This window comes from Populus euphratica, unplaced genomic scaffold (assembly GCF_000495115.2).
Source record: "Populus euphratica unplaced genomic scaffold, PopEup_1.0 scaffold107.1, whole genome shotgun sequence".
Classification (NCBI taxonomy): Eukaryota; Viridiplantae; Streptophyta; class Magnoliopsida; order Malpighiales; family Salicaceae; genus Populus; species Populus euphratica.
Genome location: NW_011499994.1, coordinates 80165 through 96736, shown reverse-complemented (window position 1 = coordinate 96736; position 16572 = coordinate 80165). Strand labels below are relative to the sequence as shown.

The window sequence follows — 16572 nt, the reverse complement described above, 5'->3', positions numbered from 1 at the left end:
AGTTTAAAATATTTTATATTTAAAATAATTTTTTTAAAATTTATTTTTAATATTAATATATTAAAATAATTTAAAATCATAAAAAAATTTATATTAAATAAAAAAATTTAAAATTGAAGGGAATTCGGTTTATACCATGTTCCCAAAAATATTATATTATTTAAAAAATAATTAGTTTTTCACTGTGTCAAGCTTTATTATTCATTTTTTTTCATATATTATTGTAAATAAATTATGCAAATTTTTATTTTTTCTAATTTGATTCTCAAATAATTTTTTAGTTGAGATATTTTTTTTACACGTAATTTCCAGTAAAGTAGTGTTCCAAAACCAAGCGACTAATCACAAAGGTTAAATCAATACATATTTTATGAATTCTTAGACGATCACGTTGCTTCATCGTGGCCTGCAGGCTACCGAGTGGCATTCTAGATGATGAAGGCCATTTTTTCACGTTGCTTTGTTTAATTCAATGGGGATAGAAGAGAGTAATGGTCATCTCATTGATCCATCCATGCTACTGTGCCGTAAAATTGTTTTGCACAAGTCATTTTCTTACATAATCCAAAGGAATCTTCAATTGGGTATGCTTCAATCACTACAAAAGTATACCAGCTATTATCTCTATAAATAAGATGATTAACCATGATTCTTCCTCAACCAAACCCCATAAAACATCTTCTTTTTGCCTTGGCTCGCTAGCAAAAAAGAAATGGCTTCAAGTATTGTTTTGTTGGGTCTTCTGTGTTTCAGCCTGATATCGTACCAAGCTATTGCTTCAAGAACAATGGATCCCACAGAAGGCTTCACCTCCCTTCCTCTAGATCAATCAAATTTCGAAGTTCAGTGGCCATATAATATGCAAGAGGATCAAAGATACAGCTTCGAAAATGGCATTCGTAGGATGTGGGTGTATTCCAATGATAAGCCCCATTTCCCTACTAGTCATACTAGACCACGTACTGAGATCCGGATACAGGTAAGAGATCTGCTGTGCTGAAACTCATAAATTTAGAGACCGAATGCTTGGATTTGTAATTATCTTTATAGTTATAGGAAAACTGCATGTAAGGTCAGTTTTGAAATATAAATTACCAATAAATCTTATGTTTATAGTTATAAAATTATCTTTCTGGTAACAGGGATACGATTACTCTTCTGGTGTGTGGCAATTCGAAGGATACGGATACGTGCCAAGCGGCACATCTGGTGTGTGCATCATGCAAGTCTTTGGAGCAACTGGTCATGCCACAACCCTAATGCTTAGAACCTACAACGGTGACCTATATTATTACAGTGATGAAGTCATTGTCAAGAACATTTATGATAGATGGTTTCGAGTTAATGTGATCCATGACGTAGATGCTGCTAAACTGCATATCTACATAGACGGGGCTCTGGTGTATGAAGCACAAGGACGTGGAGGGGAATCTCACTACTTCAAATGTGGAGTTTATGAGCAGGATGATAGTTCTCACTATATGGAATCTCGTTGGAAAGGAATCAAGGTTCTAAAAAAGATGTAATGATTCTGAAAAGGTATAATATTTAAAGTATAAAGTTGTGCATGCATATGGAATTGATGGAGTAAAATTACTAAAATATTTTCTATTTGTGAAAACACTTTATAGTTCCATTTTTCTTTAGTTTCTATCATTTCTTTGTAATGCCTCTCTAGTTTTCCACCTTGGGTCAACGCCAAACCAAACCCTCTATTTAAAATTTGCTAAGGCAAATCCTAAAGATGATTTAATTAAAATTCTAAAAGATATAATTTAATTAATCAAATTTTATATTTATTTTTTAAAAATTACAAATTTGAGTTTTATATATTTTAAAACTATTTAAAATTTACATAATTATTAATTTTAAAGTTCATAAGATTAATTAAAATATACACAAGTTAAACGGACACTCATATTAATAATTAAAAAAAATAATAATTAACCATCACATGAATATAATTTTAATTACTAGATTGGATAAAAGAACTTAAATTTATTTTAATCGAAAATGCCAAGGTTAATTTGACCAAATTTCAAAGCAACACCTTGCATATGATATTTTTTATTTTGATTAAGATCGAATGATTTTATATGTAATTGTATCCAATAAAATTAAGGCATAACAATAGCTCGATGAATCTAGTAATTATAAATGTTTGGACGGATCAATATGCCAACCTATTCTAATTAAATTAATTTCAAAAATCAATGCTAACGATATACATATGAATCCGTGAAGGATGAGAGGGACTCATTGGCATGGCATCTATGATTTTAAAAACTGAGCACATTTAAATAATAACCATAGAAATGACTCGTGAATATGATTTTTCCCTACGCAAATAATTTATAGCCACAAGATTCTGAAGCTATTTGCATGTCTTTAACAGAGACAGATGCCCTTTTGTCTCGAGGGACAACGGCTTGTAATAATCATAGAAGAAAACAACTGTCCCATTGGAAAAGGTGAAACAAAATCGTTAGTTATTGTGCTTAACACTCTCCCAACTATTCAAAACAACCTTCACTTGATCAGTGCTTCATTTCATATCTCCTTCCTGTTCTCTGTGCATTCTCGAAAAGAAGAGATGGCTTCATTTTGCGACCTTTCTCTACCAATCACCATCAGTTTTCTTCTTCTCGTCTGCCAGTCATTTGGCTGGCCTATAGATCCAACTCATGGCTTCAAACAGCTACCATTTAACACATCTTTTTACCATATCCAAAAGCCTTACAACTTGCCTGAAACTGATCGGTATAGCTTCTTCAGTGGCATCCACAAGCTATGGGTGTACTCCACAGACAAACCTCTGTCCAAAAATAGCCCAACCAAGCCTCGAACAGAAATCATTATTAGTGTAGAACATTAACAAAACTATTTATCATCATATTATTATTCCTTTATTTACTTACAATCTTATTCGATCTTTTGTTGGCGTAGGGATATTATTATTCTTCTGGTGTGTGGCAATTTGAAGGTTATGGATACGTGCCATGTGGAACATCAGGAGTGTGTGTCATGCAAGTGTTTGGAGCTGGTGGGAATCATGCAACAACCTTGATGCTTAGAGTCTATAATGGCACACTATATTATTACAGGGAAGCGGCCATTGTTCCAAACATCTATGATAGATGGTTTCGAGTAAATGTGATCCATGATGTTGATGCTTCGAAAATTAAGGTCTATATTGATGGGGTGCTCATGTACGAGGCACTTGGGCGTGGAGGGAAATTCCATTACTTCAAGTGTGGAGTTTATGCTCAGAATGATGATTCTTCCTATATGGAGTCTCGATGGAAGGGAATCAAGATTCTGAAAAAAAGTGATTGATCATGTTCTTTGTTTGTAGTTTGGACATTGAAAGTGTGATACAATAATGATGAAATAAAGACAAGTACATATGTATGCTTTAGTTCTTGTTCATTATTAAGTCCTGTTACATAATATATATAATAAAACAAAACATATATTCAAACTAAAGACAAACATATCTTGAATACAAAAATAATAATAGAAATCTATAACACATACTAAATATATATTCAAACTTATAATATATATAAGATCAAAGTCCTTGCATCCATACTAATAATAAAAATAAAAATATTTAAATTAAAATAAATAAAAGTATTTAATTATTAAAGCACTTTAAATAAATGATCCTTTGTCCTTAAAATTTTATTACTCATCACTTATTTATATATATAAAGATTCCAACAAAATCAATATTCACATATCAAATTAAATTAAATTTATTAAAGAATGACTCATGATATAAGACCCGAAACAAAAAAAAATTCTAAAATTTAAGACCTAAAAACCAAATATAAAAGAAAATAAAAAAAATCAAAAAATATAATACTGCAAAAGCAAACTTGAATCAACTCAATTTAACATGATAAACCCACAACTCATAATGTGATTGAGATAAAAAAAAGAAATTAAAAAGAATACCTAGCAAAAAAAATAAAGTTTAACAAAAAAAACTTTTAAAAAAATCTGAGCTAATTTTATTAACCCGCTATTATAATAAGCAAATACAAAGAAAAGCAAAAAAAAAATAACAATAATCAAGGGCAAATTATTCCATGCAAAAGATAAAATTATAAAAAAAACTTATAAAAAAATCAAGGAAAAAAATCAAATTTCCAAAAAAACACATAGCAAAAATCATCAAAGTTTAATAAAAACATTAATAAAAAAATACAAGTTAACTCATATTTATTTTATTCTTCCTATTACTTAACTAGGATGGAAATGGTGATATTTATCTTTTCTATTGTTTTATTAGTTCTTTACCCAAAATATTTAAATATCAATTAGAGTTATTAATCATGAAATTATATAACAACTCTTTTTTCTTGCTTTAGCTCTTTTTTTTTTGTTAGCTTAACTCGATATTCACATGAGATATAAAAAATCAGATTTTATTTCAAATCAAGCTAGGTTTATTACCACATCAGTTTAGGTTATTTACTTTAGGTTTATTACCTTAACATATAATTTTTTCAACTCAGACCGATCCAGATTCAAAGTGAACTCACTCTACAAAAATGGCTTCCACTATTCTCTCAGCCCGGCCTGATCATATCTCTCAGCCTTATTGACCTCATGCCACACCATTCCATGGCAGATCCCGCAGATGGGTTCACCTATCATTGAGTCGATCCAACTTTGTCATTCATAAGCCTTATGACGTATCTGAAAGTGAGCGATGTAGCTTCCAAAATGGCATCCACAAGCTGTGGGTTTACTCTGCTGACAAGCCTTTCAAGTCTGGGAGCAATACTAGTCCTGGGACTGAGGTCTGCGTTCGAGTAAGCACCATGCATAATATATGTACGTGACAGTATCCAAGAAACTTTTCTGGGTTCCTGCTCAAAATTCTTGGTAACTTTTCTCCACTTGCTCAGCGATGATATATGACTCACTCAATCTATGTTCAACAGGGATATGACTGCACTTCTGGTGTGTGGCAATTTGAAGGATATGCATACGTGCCATCAGGCACAACTGGTGTGTCCATCATGCAAATCTTCGGAGGTGCTAGCGCTGCCACAACCATGATGCTTAGAGTCTGCAATGGAGCACTATCTTAGTACAGGGCTTCAATTGCTCAAAACATATTTGATAGATGGTTTAGAGTCAACGCAATCCATGATACTGGTGCCCCAAAAGTCAAGGTCTACATTGATGGGTCACCGGTGCACGAAGCTAATGGGAATGGGGCTTCATCCCATTACTTCAAATTTGGAGTCTATGCACTGGAGGGTGCGCCCGATTATATGGAGTCTCGTTGGAGGGGAATCAAGGTCCTAAGAAAGTAATTATGGATATATGTGCCTGTTCACGTAAATGTAGAAGACATTATTAGTCTTGGAATAAAATAAAATAAAAATATTATTAATTTATTCATGATATGCATGGATTTTTATTAATTATGTATGTATTTTTTTTAAATACACAAGCTCTTAATATATTAATATAATTTGATTTAACAAAATTATTTAAAAAATGTTTCCAAGAATAAAAAATAATATCCGATGGACCTTTCCAATGCATAAAATACAAGCCCAATCTCCTCCCACTGCGATTTGAAGGCTGCTATCCTGGCCCATCCCAAGATTCCTCTCATTCGATCTCAACCACATATCACAAATCCTCCATTCATAATCCAATGGCTGGAAATCCGTTCACACCTCCAATATAAACCCCGCCACACCTATTCTACTCTCCACCCTCTCCCATTCAAGAGCTCCAAAAACCCCGCCAAAACTAACAGAAAATCCCGACTACCTCAACATAATTCTCTCTCTAACAGCTCCCTCCCTCTCAAGAAAAATGGAACCCAAAGACTTCATGATCATCAAATCAACGGCCAAGATTCTCCTCCACATCCTCCTCCTCTCTCTCCTCCACCAAATCACAACCGCTAAACTCACCGACCAAGAACTTGACTTTGCCCTCTCTTCCCTCCGATCACACGGCTACACACTTTTCCCCAACGCCATCGCCACATCTGATCTCCGCCTCCAACTCCTCAACCAATCAAACCACGCGAAGTCGTCATTCTCAACCTTCACTCTCTTTTCCCCGCCTGACGCCCTCCTCTCCTCTCTTGACCTTGCCTCCGCTGCTTCTCGCTACACCAAATCCCTCTCCCTCCATGTGTCACCCTTACGCCTGTCAACTTCAGATCTAAGAAAGTTGACCGCCTCCTCCGGTGGGGCCTCCGTTGACTCTTTGGTGCCGAATCACCGTCTCTTGATCAATAACTCTCTGGCTCACGTAAACGGTACCGTTGTAGAGTCCGTTTTGGTTAATCGGGTTCGGGTTTCAGTTCCGGATCTTTTTCTCTGTCCTTCCATTGCTGTTCATGGACTTGACGGCGTTATTGTTGCTGGATTCGAAGACAGAGTCGAAGACACGTCGTTTGAGGCTGCGACGTCGTCTCAGATTGGCGCTATTTGGTCTCAGGAGCTGAATTCTCCACTGGAGGGGAGGAGGAATGGTGACAGGAGAGGGAACAATCGCCGAGGGCGGATCCTCAAAGGAGGCACTCGCGGTGATGTTGTTTCGGATGGTGCATTTGCAAGGTTTAATCACCATTAATTTTTTGTTAGTTTCCGTGATTTTTTTCCTGTTAAGGTCTGTTTGGATTTTGGAGCGCTAATGGATTCTTTACTTGGATACTTTTGAAAGAATCCAAACAGAACCTTAATTTGCTCTGAATATTATTTTTTTGGATTCAGAGCCTCTTTGGATGCTGAGAAATTGGTAGGATTGTTTTCTTGGCATGTTTTTCTTAACCAAACAGTTTATGACCCAGAATATTAGTTGCAAATGTGGGCCATTCAGATTCTCTAAACAAAAAGAGATTATAGCGTAATTGATATTCATTATTGATATTTCATTGGAAAATTATTTGCATAAGAACTATAAAAAAAAGGAAACATGGAAACATAAAAAATAAATAATAATAAGTAGAGGCTTCACTTGTGGTTGGGAAAAAAAATGGGTTCTGGTGTTGGAGAAGATGAATGAGCAGTGGCATCGCAGTAGACGAGCAGGATATCACCTTCTTGAACGGTGAAACCAAGGGAGGCAAGCATGGAAGGCCAGCAATGGTGTCCGATGATGCGGATGGCGTGGCAGCAGCTAGGGTGGAGATAAGTCTCGCCATTGACGAAGAAGAGAAGGACATTGGAGATGCAGGATTGGAGGTGGAGTAAGGAGCCCCAGCAGGTGGTTTCTTCGTTGTCTAACCGGAGACGGGCAGCGAGAGTTGTGTGGGTGGAGACTTGAGGGTGTTGAAATAAAACTCAATCTAGAAGGTCAAGGAAGGCAACCACCAGCTGTCACCGCCCAACTGTCCAGCCGCCGCCGCCAGCCGCCAGCCACCGGCCGCCGGCCGCTTTCACACCGTCGGCCAAAAACCGCCTTCACACTTGAAGGTTGAATTTTCTTGTTTTGATTTCGTGTATAAATAGATAGCTAAGCTTATGCAATTATGTGTGGAGAGATTGAGAGAAACACTAGAGAGAAAGAGAGAAAGAGAGAAAGAGAGAGGGGTTGTTGTAAGCTTTTGTTTATGTTATTGTAAGCTTTGTTCTTGAAATAAAAGAGTGTGTTTTATCCCCTCTGAGTGTTTCAAAGCCACCACAAGTGGTTTCTCCCACCAACAATTGGTATCAGAGCCCCGTTCGTCAGAAAACAGAGGTATTTTTGGGAAATATCCGAATTTTCAAAGTTGTCAAAAACAAGTTTTGATCATTCCAAAGTGTAGAGCTCATCAATACGAACTCAACGGTGCAAAAATCAGATCAATCGGAGCACGGGGTGGACCACACTCTCCGTCTGAAATTTCAGCACTGTAGCCCACGCGCCCCGAGGAAGAAGACGAGTGAGCCACACGCGCGCCATATTTGAGCCGCGCCGAGCCAAGCCTCAAGCCGAGTCGCGAGCCGAGCCACAAGCCATATTTCGAAGCCGAGCCGAGCTCCAAGCCATATTCCGAAGCCAAGCCAAGCTCCGAGCCATATTCTAAAGTCAAAGTCAAAAAAAGAATATTCCTTGGAATATTCCCGGTTCAACCCAGCAAACCACCCGAATTGGTTTTTGGACCGGTTCACCTGATTTGTGACCCGTTTTCTACAAAGTCAGACCGGTTCCCTACTATTTGGACCATTCCGGATCCATCTACGGTGTCGGTTTTGCCAAATTCAACTCCAAAAAAGGTGATATAGTCATTTAAAGAGCAAAATGACTACAGAAAATGCACAAACACTCATTCCAAAGCTAACCAAAGACAACTATGATAGTTGGTGCATCAGATTGAAGGCATTCCTTGGTTCACAAGAGTGTATAGACATTGTGCAATATGGTTATGAGGAACCAGAGTCCAAAGAATCAGAAGATGCTCTATCAGAGGTACAGAAGCAAGTCCTCAAAGCCAATAGAAAGAAAGACAACAAAGCAAAGACCATCATTTATCAAGGTCTTGATGAAGCGACATTTGAAATCATTGCTTCCGCAGAAACATCAAAAGAAATATGGGAGGCTCTCCAACAAAAATATAAAGGTGCTGACAGAATAAAGAAGATTCGTCTCCAATCTTTGCGAGGTGAATTTGAATTATTACAAATGAAGTCCTCAGAATCCATTTCTGATTATCACACAAGAATTATGGTGATAGTCAATCAGATGAGAAGAAACGGAGAAGCGCTTTCAGATGCTCGAATTACTGAGAAAATTTTGAGATCCCTAGATCCAAAATTTGATTTTGTTATTGTCGCTATTGAAGAGTCCAAAGAGGTGGACAAGTTAACAGTGGATGAACTTATGAGTTCTTTGCAAGCTCATGAGCAGAAGATTGTAAAAAGAAATGGAGATAAGGCAATTGAGCATGCCTTACAAGCAAAGTTGTCTCTCAAAGACAGATATGAGCAAGGGGAGACTTCAACAAGTGGATACACCACTCGAGGAAGAAGTCAACAAACACGAGGAGGATTTCAACGATTTCAAGGCAGAGGTTCTTGGAATACAGGTTTTAGAGGAAGAGGTGGTAGAAACACCACCAGAGGAGGTCGAGGACAACAAGCATTCACTCCTAGAGGAAGAGGAGGCGGTTACAATAACCGTGACAAGAGGAATATTCAGTGTTATAATTGCAATCAATTTGGCCACTATAGCACTGAATGTCAAAAGAAAGCTCCACTGGAGATACGTGAGCGAGTCAACTATGCAGAAGAGGATGTCAACAATAGAGGAGCAACTGCATTATTTGTCCAACAAGGACTTGATAAGAATCAAGAGAATATTTGGTATCTTGATTCTGGAGCTAGCAATCACATGTGTGGCCAACGAGATTTATTTGGTGATCTAGATGAGACCATACAAGGTTTTGTCACCTTTGGAGATACGTCAAAAGTTCCATTCAAAGGTAAAGGCAACATCCCAATCAAGTTGAAGAATGGCGATCATAGCTACATCGCCGATGTCTACTATGTCCCAGCCATAAAGCAGAACTTGGTGAGCATAGGTCAACTTTTGGAGAGAGGCTATACACTTTACATGAAGAATTGTCATCTGACAATTACAGACTACAATGGGAGATTAATTGCCTATGTGAAAATGTCCAAGAATAGGATGTTTCCTTTAAACATCCAATATGATGCAGCAAAGTGTTTGAGTGCCATCACCAACAGTGAAGAATGGCTTTGGCATCTGAGGCTTGGACATCTGAATTTCACAAGTCTGAAGATGCTAGCAAGCAAGAAGATGGTCAAAGGTATGCCCCACATTGATCATCCAGAAGAAGTCTGTGAGAGTTGTGTCCTCAGCAAACATCACAGATCCAGTTTTGCCAAAGAAGTTAACTGGAAAGCAAACAAGCCACTTGAGTTAGTACACACAGATGTGTGTGGTCCTATAAAGCCTATGTCGACTGGACAAAATAGGTACTTCCTCACTTTTATTGATGATTTTAGCAGAAAGACATGGGTATATTTTTTGAAGAGGAAGTCAGAAGTGTTCAATTGTTTTAAAGATTTTAAAGCAATTGTTGAGAAGCAAAGTGGCTATAAGATCAGAACCGTGAGATCTGATCAAGGTGGAGAATATACAGCAAATGACTTTGAAGCCTTTTGTACACAACAAGGCATCAGACATCAGACAACACCAGCTTATACACCACAGCTGAATGGTGTAGCTGAGAGGAAGAATCGAACAATTCTTGATATGGCAAGAAGTCTACTCAAAGCAAAGAAGCTGCCCAAGCAATACTGGGCTAAAGCTGTATCATGTGCAGTATATTTGCGGAACCGCTGCCCAACCAGAAGTTTGCAAGCTATCACTCCACAAGAAGCATGGAGTGGTCACAAACCAAGTGTTACTCATCTTCGAGTCTTTGGTTGTGTGGCATATGCAAAGATCCCAGATGCAAGAAGGACCAAACTCGATGATAAAAGTGAGAAATGCATCTTTGTCGGATATGGTGAGAGAAGGATGGGATACAAGCTGTATAATCCCATCACCAAGAAGGTAATTATGAGCAGAGATGTTATCTTTGAAGAAGATAAAACTTGGCAATGGAATGATGACCAAGAAGCAGTTAAATGGATCAGCACTGATTTGATCCTTGAAGATGAAGAAGTACCAACAGTACTTGCAGAAGGTCCAATAGTACCAGAAGATGAGCCACAAAGTCCGGTACACAGATTTCCTGTATTCAACAGGAGAAACACGCCAGAATCATCATCAATACCATCATCATCAGCATCCTCATCAGAAGGACCAAGAAGGATGAGAAATCTAGAAGAGCTGTATGACGCCACTCAAGTAATGGAAGATACAACTCTATTTTGTTTCTTTGTAGATAGTGACCCACTTAGCTTCAATGAAGCTATCACAGAAGAGAAGTGGATAAAAGCAATGGATGAAGAAATACATGCCATTGAGAAGAATGATACCTGGAAGCTGACTTATCTACCAGAAAACAAGAAAGCAATAGGTGTCAAATGGGTCTATAAGACAAAGAAGAATACAAAAGGAGAAGTGCAAAGATACAAAGCAAGATTAGTGGCGAAAGGCTACAAACAGAGAGAAGGCATTGACTATGGAGAAGTGTTTGCTCCAGTAGCCCGGCTAGAGACAATCAGATTGATGATCTCACTAGCAGCACAACATAGATGGAAGATCTATCAACTTGATGTGAAGTCAGCATTTCTGAATGGCTTCCTAGAAGAAGAGATCTATGTTGAACAACCACTTGGATACATTGATGATGAAAATGAAGGCAAAGTATACAAGTTGAAGAAAGCCCTCTACGGTTTGAAGCAAGCTCCGCGTGCTTGGAATACCAGAATTGACAGGTATTTTCAAGATAATGGATTTGAAAAATGTCCATATGAACATGCAATTTATGTGAAGAAAGAAGCAGATGGCAGCATATTATTTGTGTGCCTATATGTTGATGACTTGATATTCACCGGCAACAATCCTACCATGTTCGAAGACTTCAAGAAAAGCATGGTACAAGAGTTTGAGATGACAGACATTGGTCTGATGGCACATTTTCTTGGCTTAGAAGTGGTGCAGAAAGAAGAAGGGATTTTTGTATCCCAAAGCAGTTATGCCAAAGATATTCTTGAAAGGTTCAAGATGGAAAGCTGCAATCTGGTATCAACTCCAGTCGAGAATGGAGTGGAATTGAGGAAAAGTAAAGTTGGAAATGTTGATCCAACTTACTTTAAAAGCTTGGTAGGAAGCTTAAGGTACTTGACATGTACCAGACCAGATATACTCTACGGAGTCGGACTGATCAGCAGATATATGGAGAAGCCAGACCAGTCTCATTTGAATGCAGCCAAGAGAATTCTTCGCTACATCAAAGGCACAATCAATGAAGGTATGTTTTATACCTCAAGTACAAATTTCAATCTTACTGGCTACTCGGATAGTGATTGGGGTAGAGATCTGGATGAAAGAAAAAGTACAACAGGGTTTGTATTTTTCGTGGGAGATACATCTTTCACATGGTCATCCAAGAAGCAATCAATTGTCACATTATCAAGCTGTGAAGCTGAGTATGTTGCCGCCAATTCAGCTGTATGCCATTTAATATGGTTAAGGAATTTGCTAAAGTTTTTGGGATTTCCTCAAGAAAATCCTACAGAGATTTATATCGATAATCGATCAGCGATTGCATTGGCAAAGAATCCGGTGTATCATGAAAGAAGTAAACATATTGATACACGTCATCACTTTATCAGAGAGCATGTAAAGAACAAAGAAGTCGAGCTGATATCCTGCAAGACAGATGATCAAGTTGCAGATATTTTTACCAAGCCATTGAAAAGAGAAGTGTTTATCAGATTGAAATTCATGCTTGGAATGACATCCCTCGATTGAGTTTAAGGGGGAGATTTGTTGAAATAAAACTCAATCTAGAAGGTCAAGGAAGGCAACCACCAGCTGTCACCGCCCAACTGTCCAGCCGCCGCCGCCAGCCGCCAGCCACCGTCAAGGAAGGCAGCCACCAGCTGTCACCGCCCAGCCGCCAGCCACCGGCCGCTTTCACACCGTCAGCCACAACCGCCTTCACACTTGAAGGTTGAATTTTCTTGTTTTGATTTCGTGTATAAATAGATAGCTAAGCTTATGCAATTATGTGTGGAGAGATTGAGAGAAACACTAGAGAGAAAGAGAGAAAGAGAGAAAGAGAGAGGGGTTGTTGTAAGCTTTTGTTTATGTTATTGTAAGCTTTGTTCTTGAAATAAAAGAGTGTGTTTTATCCCCTCTGAGTGTTTCAAAGCCACCACAAGTGGTTTCTCCCACCAACAGAGGGTGTGCTATCATAGGCATGGAGGCTGTGGAGCATGTGAGGAAGAAAGTGAGCAAGAGCTTGAAAGAGAAATCCATTGGAGACTGGGAGGAATGTAAAGGAAGTTGCGTGGAGGAGATGGAGTTTGTAGTTTCATTTTATAGACGAGGAGCTTGGATTGTTTATCATTATGGGGAGCTTAAGAGACTGAAAAGGAGTGAATGGGAGATTTATTGAGGATTTTGAGAGTTCAGGAGCTCTAGTAACGGCTGATGAAAGGGTTTAGCTGTTTTGTAAGTTAATGGATTATGAATTATTCATAATAGTCATTGATGATGATATGTCTGTTAATGATCACTGGATAGTCCTGCTTGTTCATTGATGACTCCGTCGTTTTACAGGCTCGACGGAGTCACTTTCCGGTGGAGCTGTAGAAATTGATTGATGACAGATGATGCATGCAGACACACGGTGCCTGTGGGCATGGCCATTTTTGTATGTTAACTGAAGAGAAAGAATGTCTCATGAAAGAGTTTGGAGTCACAGTACTATGCGTTTGCTGCATGTGCTATTGCATTGGATTTACTAAAAACTGAACCCATACTAGTGTCTCCTACCATATGATCTCTCGCTGGTCTGCTCTGTCAAGGTAGTCTAGCCGGAATTTTTGGGAATTTTCCGATGACAAGTTAAGCAAAACTAGTGAAGAAATGTAGGGGGAAATTAAAGGGTGGTTTGGGAATTTTTGTTCATATCGCTTTCAGTCACTTAGTTCTTCATAATAGTTTCATTGTTGTCAAATGTTTTGTGACGGTACATTACCGGAACAGAGATGCAAATCTAGTTGCTCAGGAATTACCCTAACCCTGACCCCCTCTGTGATATTTTTGGCAAGATACGATTACCAACAAAACTAAACCTAAATTTAACCTTGGAAATTGTGAGGGTTCAAGAGCCCGACTTTGCTTAAGGGGAATGCTATTTTTTGCACTAGAAGATGAAATAATGTTGTTAATTTTTCAAAATCTCACCTAACTCTTGTGTAGACATGGATTAGAAAATGTAAAGGCTTGAATTAATTTCATTGATCAAGATCGGAGGATAGGATGGGATTATCTATCTGATTCTTGATGTATTTTGTGGTTGTCGATCCCTTGATTCTTGTTGATTGATCAGTGATGTATATATGAAATCATTAACACGGACTATGGAGAGAAAACTAAAACATTAAGAAAGCACAACACTACGAACATCATGACACCGAACTTGAACAACATTGAAGACTCAAACGTGGAAAGCAAAAACAACAGAAAACAGGCAAATTCAAAAACACACAAGACCCTGGATTACAAAGCTAGTAGACTAGATCATCATCAACTCTCTTTAAATCAGCATAGGTTGATATTGAGCAGGAGCGCCAGCAGCAAGAGGTGAAGGAGCAGAAGCAGGACTAAAATAAATAGAAGGTGGATTAGGAGAAGCATCACAGTATCCTCTAAGTATGTTTCCTTCCTCATCTGTGAAGCCAAGAGAAGTAAACATGGCAGGCCAGCAATTATGAGTGATAGTATGAATAGCGCGACAACAGTCAGGGCCAATATCAGCCTGGCCATTCATGAAAAACAAGACAATCTCATTTGTGCAAGATTTTATCTCCACGAGTGCACTCCAGCACTCCACAAGGCTGCCCTCGTCTTCAAGTCTTGCTGAAAGGCTGTTGAAGCCTGGTTTGTTAATGAGAATGTCCCTAGCTGCAGTTGAAATATTGGCTGAGATCAGCAACGTGAGAGACAAGAAGAGAGCAAGATTCTTGAAAGCTGCCATGATCAAGTGTTTTTGCTTGTGTTTGTGTAAGAGGAGATGGAGAATGGAGAGAGATGCTTAGGTTTGAGAATTTGTGGGGTATTTATAGTTTGTAGAGAGGAGGCAAGGGAGATGAGAGGGCTCGTTAGAGGAAAAAGAAAAAGAAAAATGGTGATTAGTGGTATTTAATCCAAATAGTTTAAGAGGAGATGGTGGGTTTCTTAAGTTGTAACTGATAAATTAATTTTTGATTAATTATCCTAATCCTAATCCTAACCTGTTTTTACCTTTTTTTTTAACAAAAACAATTATCGGTTTATATTAACCAAAAGAAGAAGAAGAAAGAAATTGGTGTGTTCCTATTTAGTTTTTTTTTTTTTAATTATTAGACAAAAGATAAAGAAAATAGAGAAACTGAAGGTATATGGCTTTTTATCAGCTTTTGTTAGTTACTTAGCATGTATTGGAATATTTGGAAAACTATACAAAAGATAGAGAAATACTAGCATTTAACTCATGTTCTGCCATGGGTTAGATTTTTTTTCAATAAAAAAATTAAATATACAAGTTTCTCCATTGCATTTTCTTAAATAAAAAAATCAAGTATAAATTAAAAAATTAATACATGCATTTAACTAAATAAATTGTAAACTATTTGTGTTTATAAGTAAATAAATAAATAAATCATTAGCGATAACTAAATATAAAAATAAAAAATTTAGAAACAAATATAGATTAAAATATTTGATTTCACAACACGAGTTATATATTGTATTCAATGACTTTATTCATTAAAATTAATTTTTTTATTTAATTAAATAATAATAGAAAACAACACGTATAGGGAACTTATTAAATAAAATAAAAGAAAAACAAATATTATGCAAGGTTGCACATATTAAAATACTTTTTTTAAAAAGTTTATTTATATAAAACATCAAAAAATATAGAGTGATCATAATAATATCTTCAAAAATTAAATACATAAAAATATTAAAAAAACTATATTAAAAATGACCAAATAAGAAAAATAAAAAATTATAGAGAAGGGATATTAACTAAAATATAAATTTAATAATAATTTTAAAAAACATATTATAAAAATTTATCAATTAAAATAGAATAAAAAATATAAGAAAAAGATAATGATGACTTAGATGATGCTAGCACATTTAAAAGAAATAAGAAAAATAGAAGGCTTAGGTTACAACTCTAACCGAGTTTAATAAATTGATTTTATTTTAATTAGATAATAAAAAAAATAATGATAGTAAATTAATAAAGTTTTTATAAAAATAAAGATCACAATAACTTGAAGAAAAAAAATACTTAGAAATACAGAGACGAGTTAACCAGCAAAACTTGTTATCTAGATTATAAAATCGAGATAACTCGATAGAAAAAATTGAGAAAAACCACAAAGTCATGCCTTTATTTTTTTTTTAATAAAAATACATGTTAAGCGGTGAAATCATAAAAGAAATTAAATTAAAAAAAAGATGTCAACCCGTATTAATATTTTAAATTTGTGATCTGAATTATTAGACTAAAAATACTATAAATGGAAAAACTAAGAAGCTCAACCCCTAGAAAATCTATTAGATGAAATTAAGATTAAAAATCAATTACAAAGAAGGATAATATATATATATATAAAAAAAAGAATGAGAGTGAAAGTCAAAAAATAAAATAAATAAGAGGGTAATAAAAAATTTTCATTTGAGGGGTTAAATTGAAAAGAAAAAAAACTTCAACAAAAGAAAGAGAAAATCACAAGAATGAGGACTAGAAAAAATTAATACATTATAAACTTTGATTGAATGATAAAAATGAAAACTAATAAAATTTTAACTGAAAAGCTATGGAAAAAAATTAGAAATAAAAAACAAGAATTGAATTGAAGAAAAAAATATATATGACAAATTGTAATTGAAGGACTA

At 36.3% G+C, this 16572-nt stretch overlaps 4 protein-coding genes and 1 pseudogene across 4 annotated transcripts; 4 read left to right on the top strand and 1 right to left on the bottom strand.

The window, feature by feature from the left end:
- The first annotated feature begins 520 nt into the window (after positions 1-520).
- LOC105140525 (citrate-binding protein-like) lies at positions 521-1579 on the top strand. The gene is made up of 2 exons (XM_011047394.1): positions 521-979; positions 1143-1579. The coding sequence occupies exons 1-2, from the start codon at positions 713-715 to the stop codon at positions 1524-1526; spliced, it is 651 nt and encodes a 216-aa protein (XP_011045696.1). The 5' UTR covers positions 521-712; the 3' UTR covers positions 1527-1579.
- A 920-nt stretch (positions 1580-2499) lies between these two features.
- Positions 2500-3446, top strand: LOC105140524 (citrate-binding protein-like). The gene is made up of 2 exons (XM_011047393.1): positions 2500-2863; positions 2947-3446. Exons 1-2 carry the CDS (start codon positions 2594-2596, stop codon positions 3334-3336), a joined length of 660 nt encoding a protein of 219 aa, XP_011045695.1. The 5' UTR covers positions 2500-2593; the 3' UTR covers positions 3337-3446.
- A 1170-nt stretch (positions 3447-4616) lies between these two features.
- Positions 4617-5333, top strand: LOC105140561 (citrate-binding protein-like; annotated as a pseudogene).
- Positions 5334-5758: 425 nt separating this feature from the next.
- LOC105140523 (Fasciclin-like arabinogalactan family protein) lies at positions 5759-6852 on the top strand. The gene has a single exon (XM_011047392.1). The coding sequence runs from the start codon at positions 5848-5850 to the stop codon at positions 6616-6618; it is 771 nt and encodes a 256-aa protein (XP_011045694.1). The 5' UTR covers positions 5759-5847; the 3' UTR covers positions 6619-6852.
- A 7360-nt stretch (positions 6853-14212) lies between these two features.
- On the bottom strand, positions 14213-14653 carry LOC105140560 (egg cell-secreted protein 1.4). Its single transcript, XM_011047432.1, has one exon. It carries the CDS (start codon positions 14651-14653, stop codon positions 14213-14215), a length of 441 nt encoding a protein of 146 aa, XP_011045734.1.
- Between the last annotated feature and the right edge of the window lie 1919 nt (positions 14654-16572).

Excerpts from the sequence above, each read along its gene's own strand:
- LOC105140560 (XM_011047432.1), bottom strand. The coding sequence starts at position 14,653 with ATGGCAGCTTTCAAGAATCTTGCTCTCTTCTTGTCTCTCACGTTGCTG.
- LOC105140525 (XM_011047394.1), top strand. The coding sequence starts at position 713 with ATGGCTTCAAGTATTGTTTTGTTGGGTCTTCTGTGTTTCAGCCTGATA. Across the intron at positions 980-1,142 it reads GTACTGAGATCCGGATACAG|GGATACGATTACTCTTCTGG; the intron begins GTAAGAGATCTG and ends TTCTGGTAACAG.
- LOC105140523 (XM_011047392.1), top strand. The coding sequence starts at position 5,848 with ATGGAACCCAAAGACTTCATGATCATCAAATCAACGGCCAAGATTCTC.
- LOC105140524 (XM_011047393.1), top strand. The coding sequence starts at position 2,594 with ATGGCTTCATTTTGCGACCTTTCTCTACCAATCACCATCAGTTTTCTT. Across the intron at positions 2,864-2,946 it reads GAACAGAAATCATTATTAGT|GGATATTATTATTCTTCTGG; the intron begins GTAGAACATTAA and ends TTGTTGGCGTAG.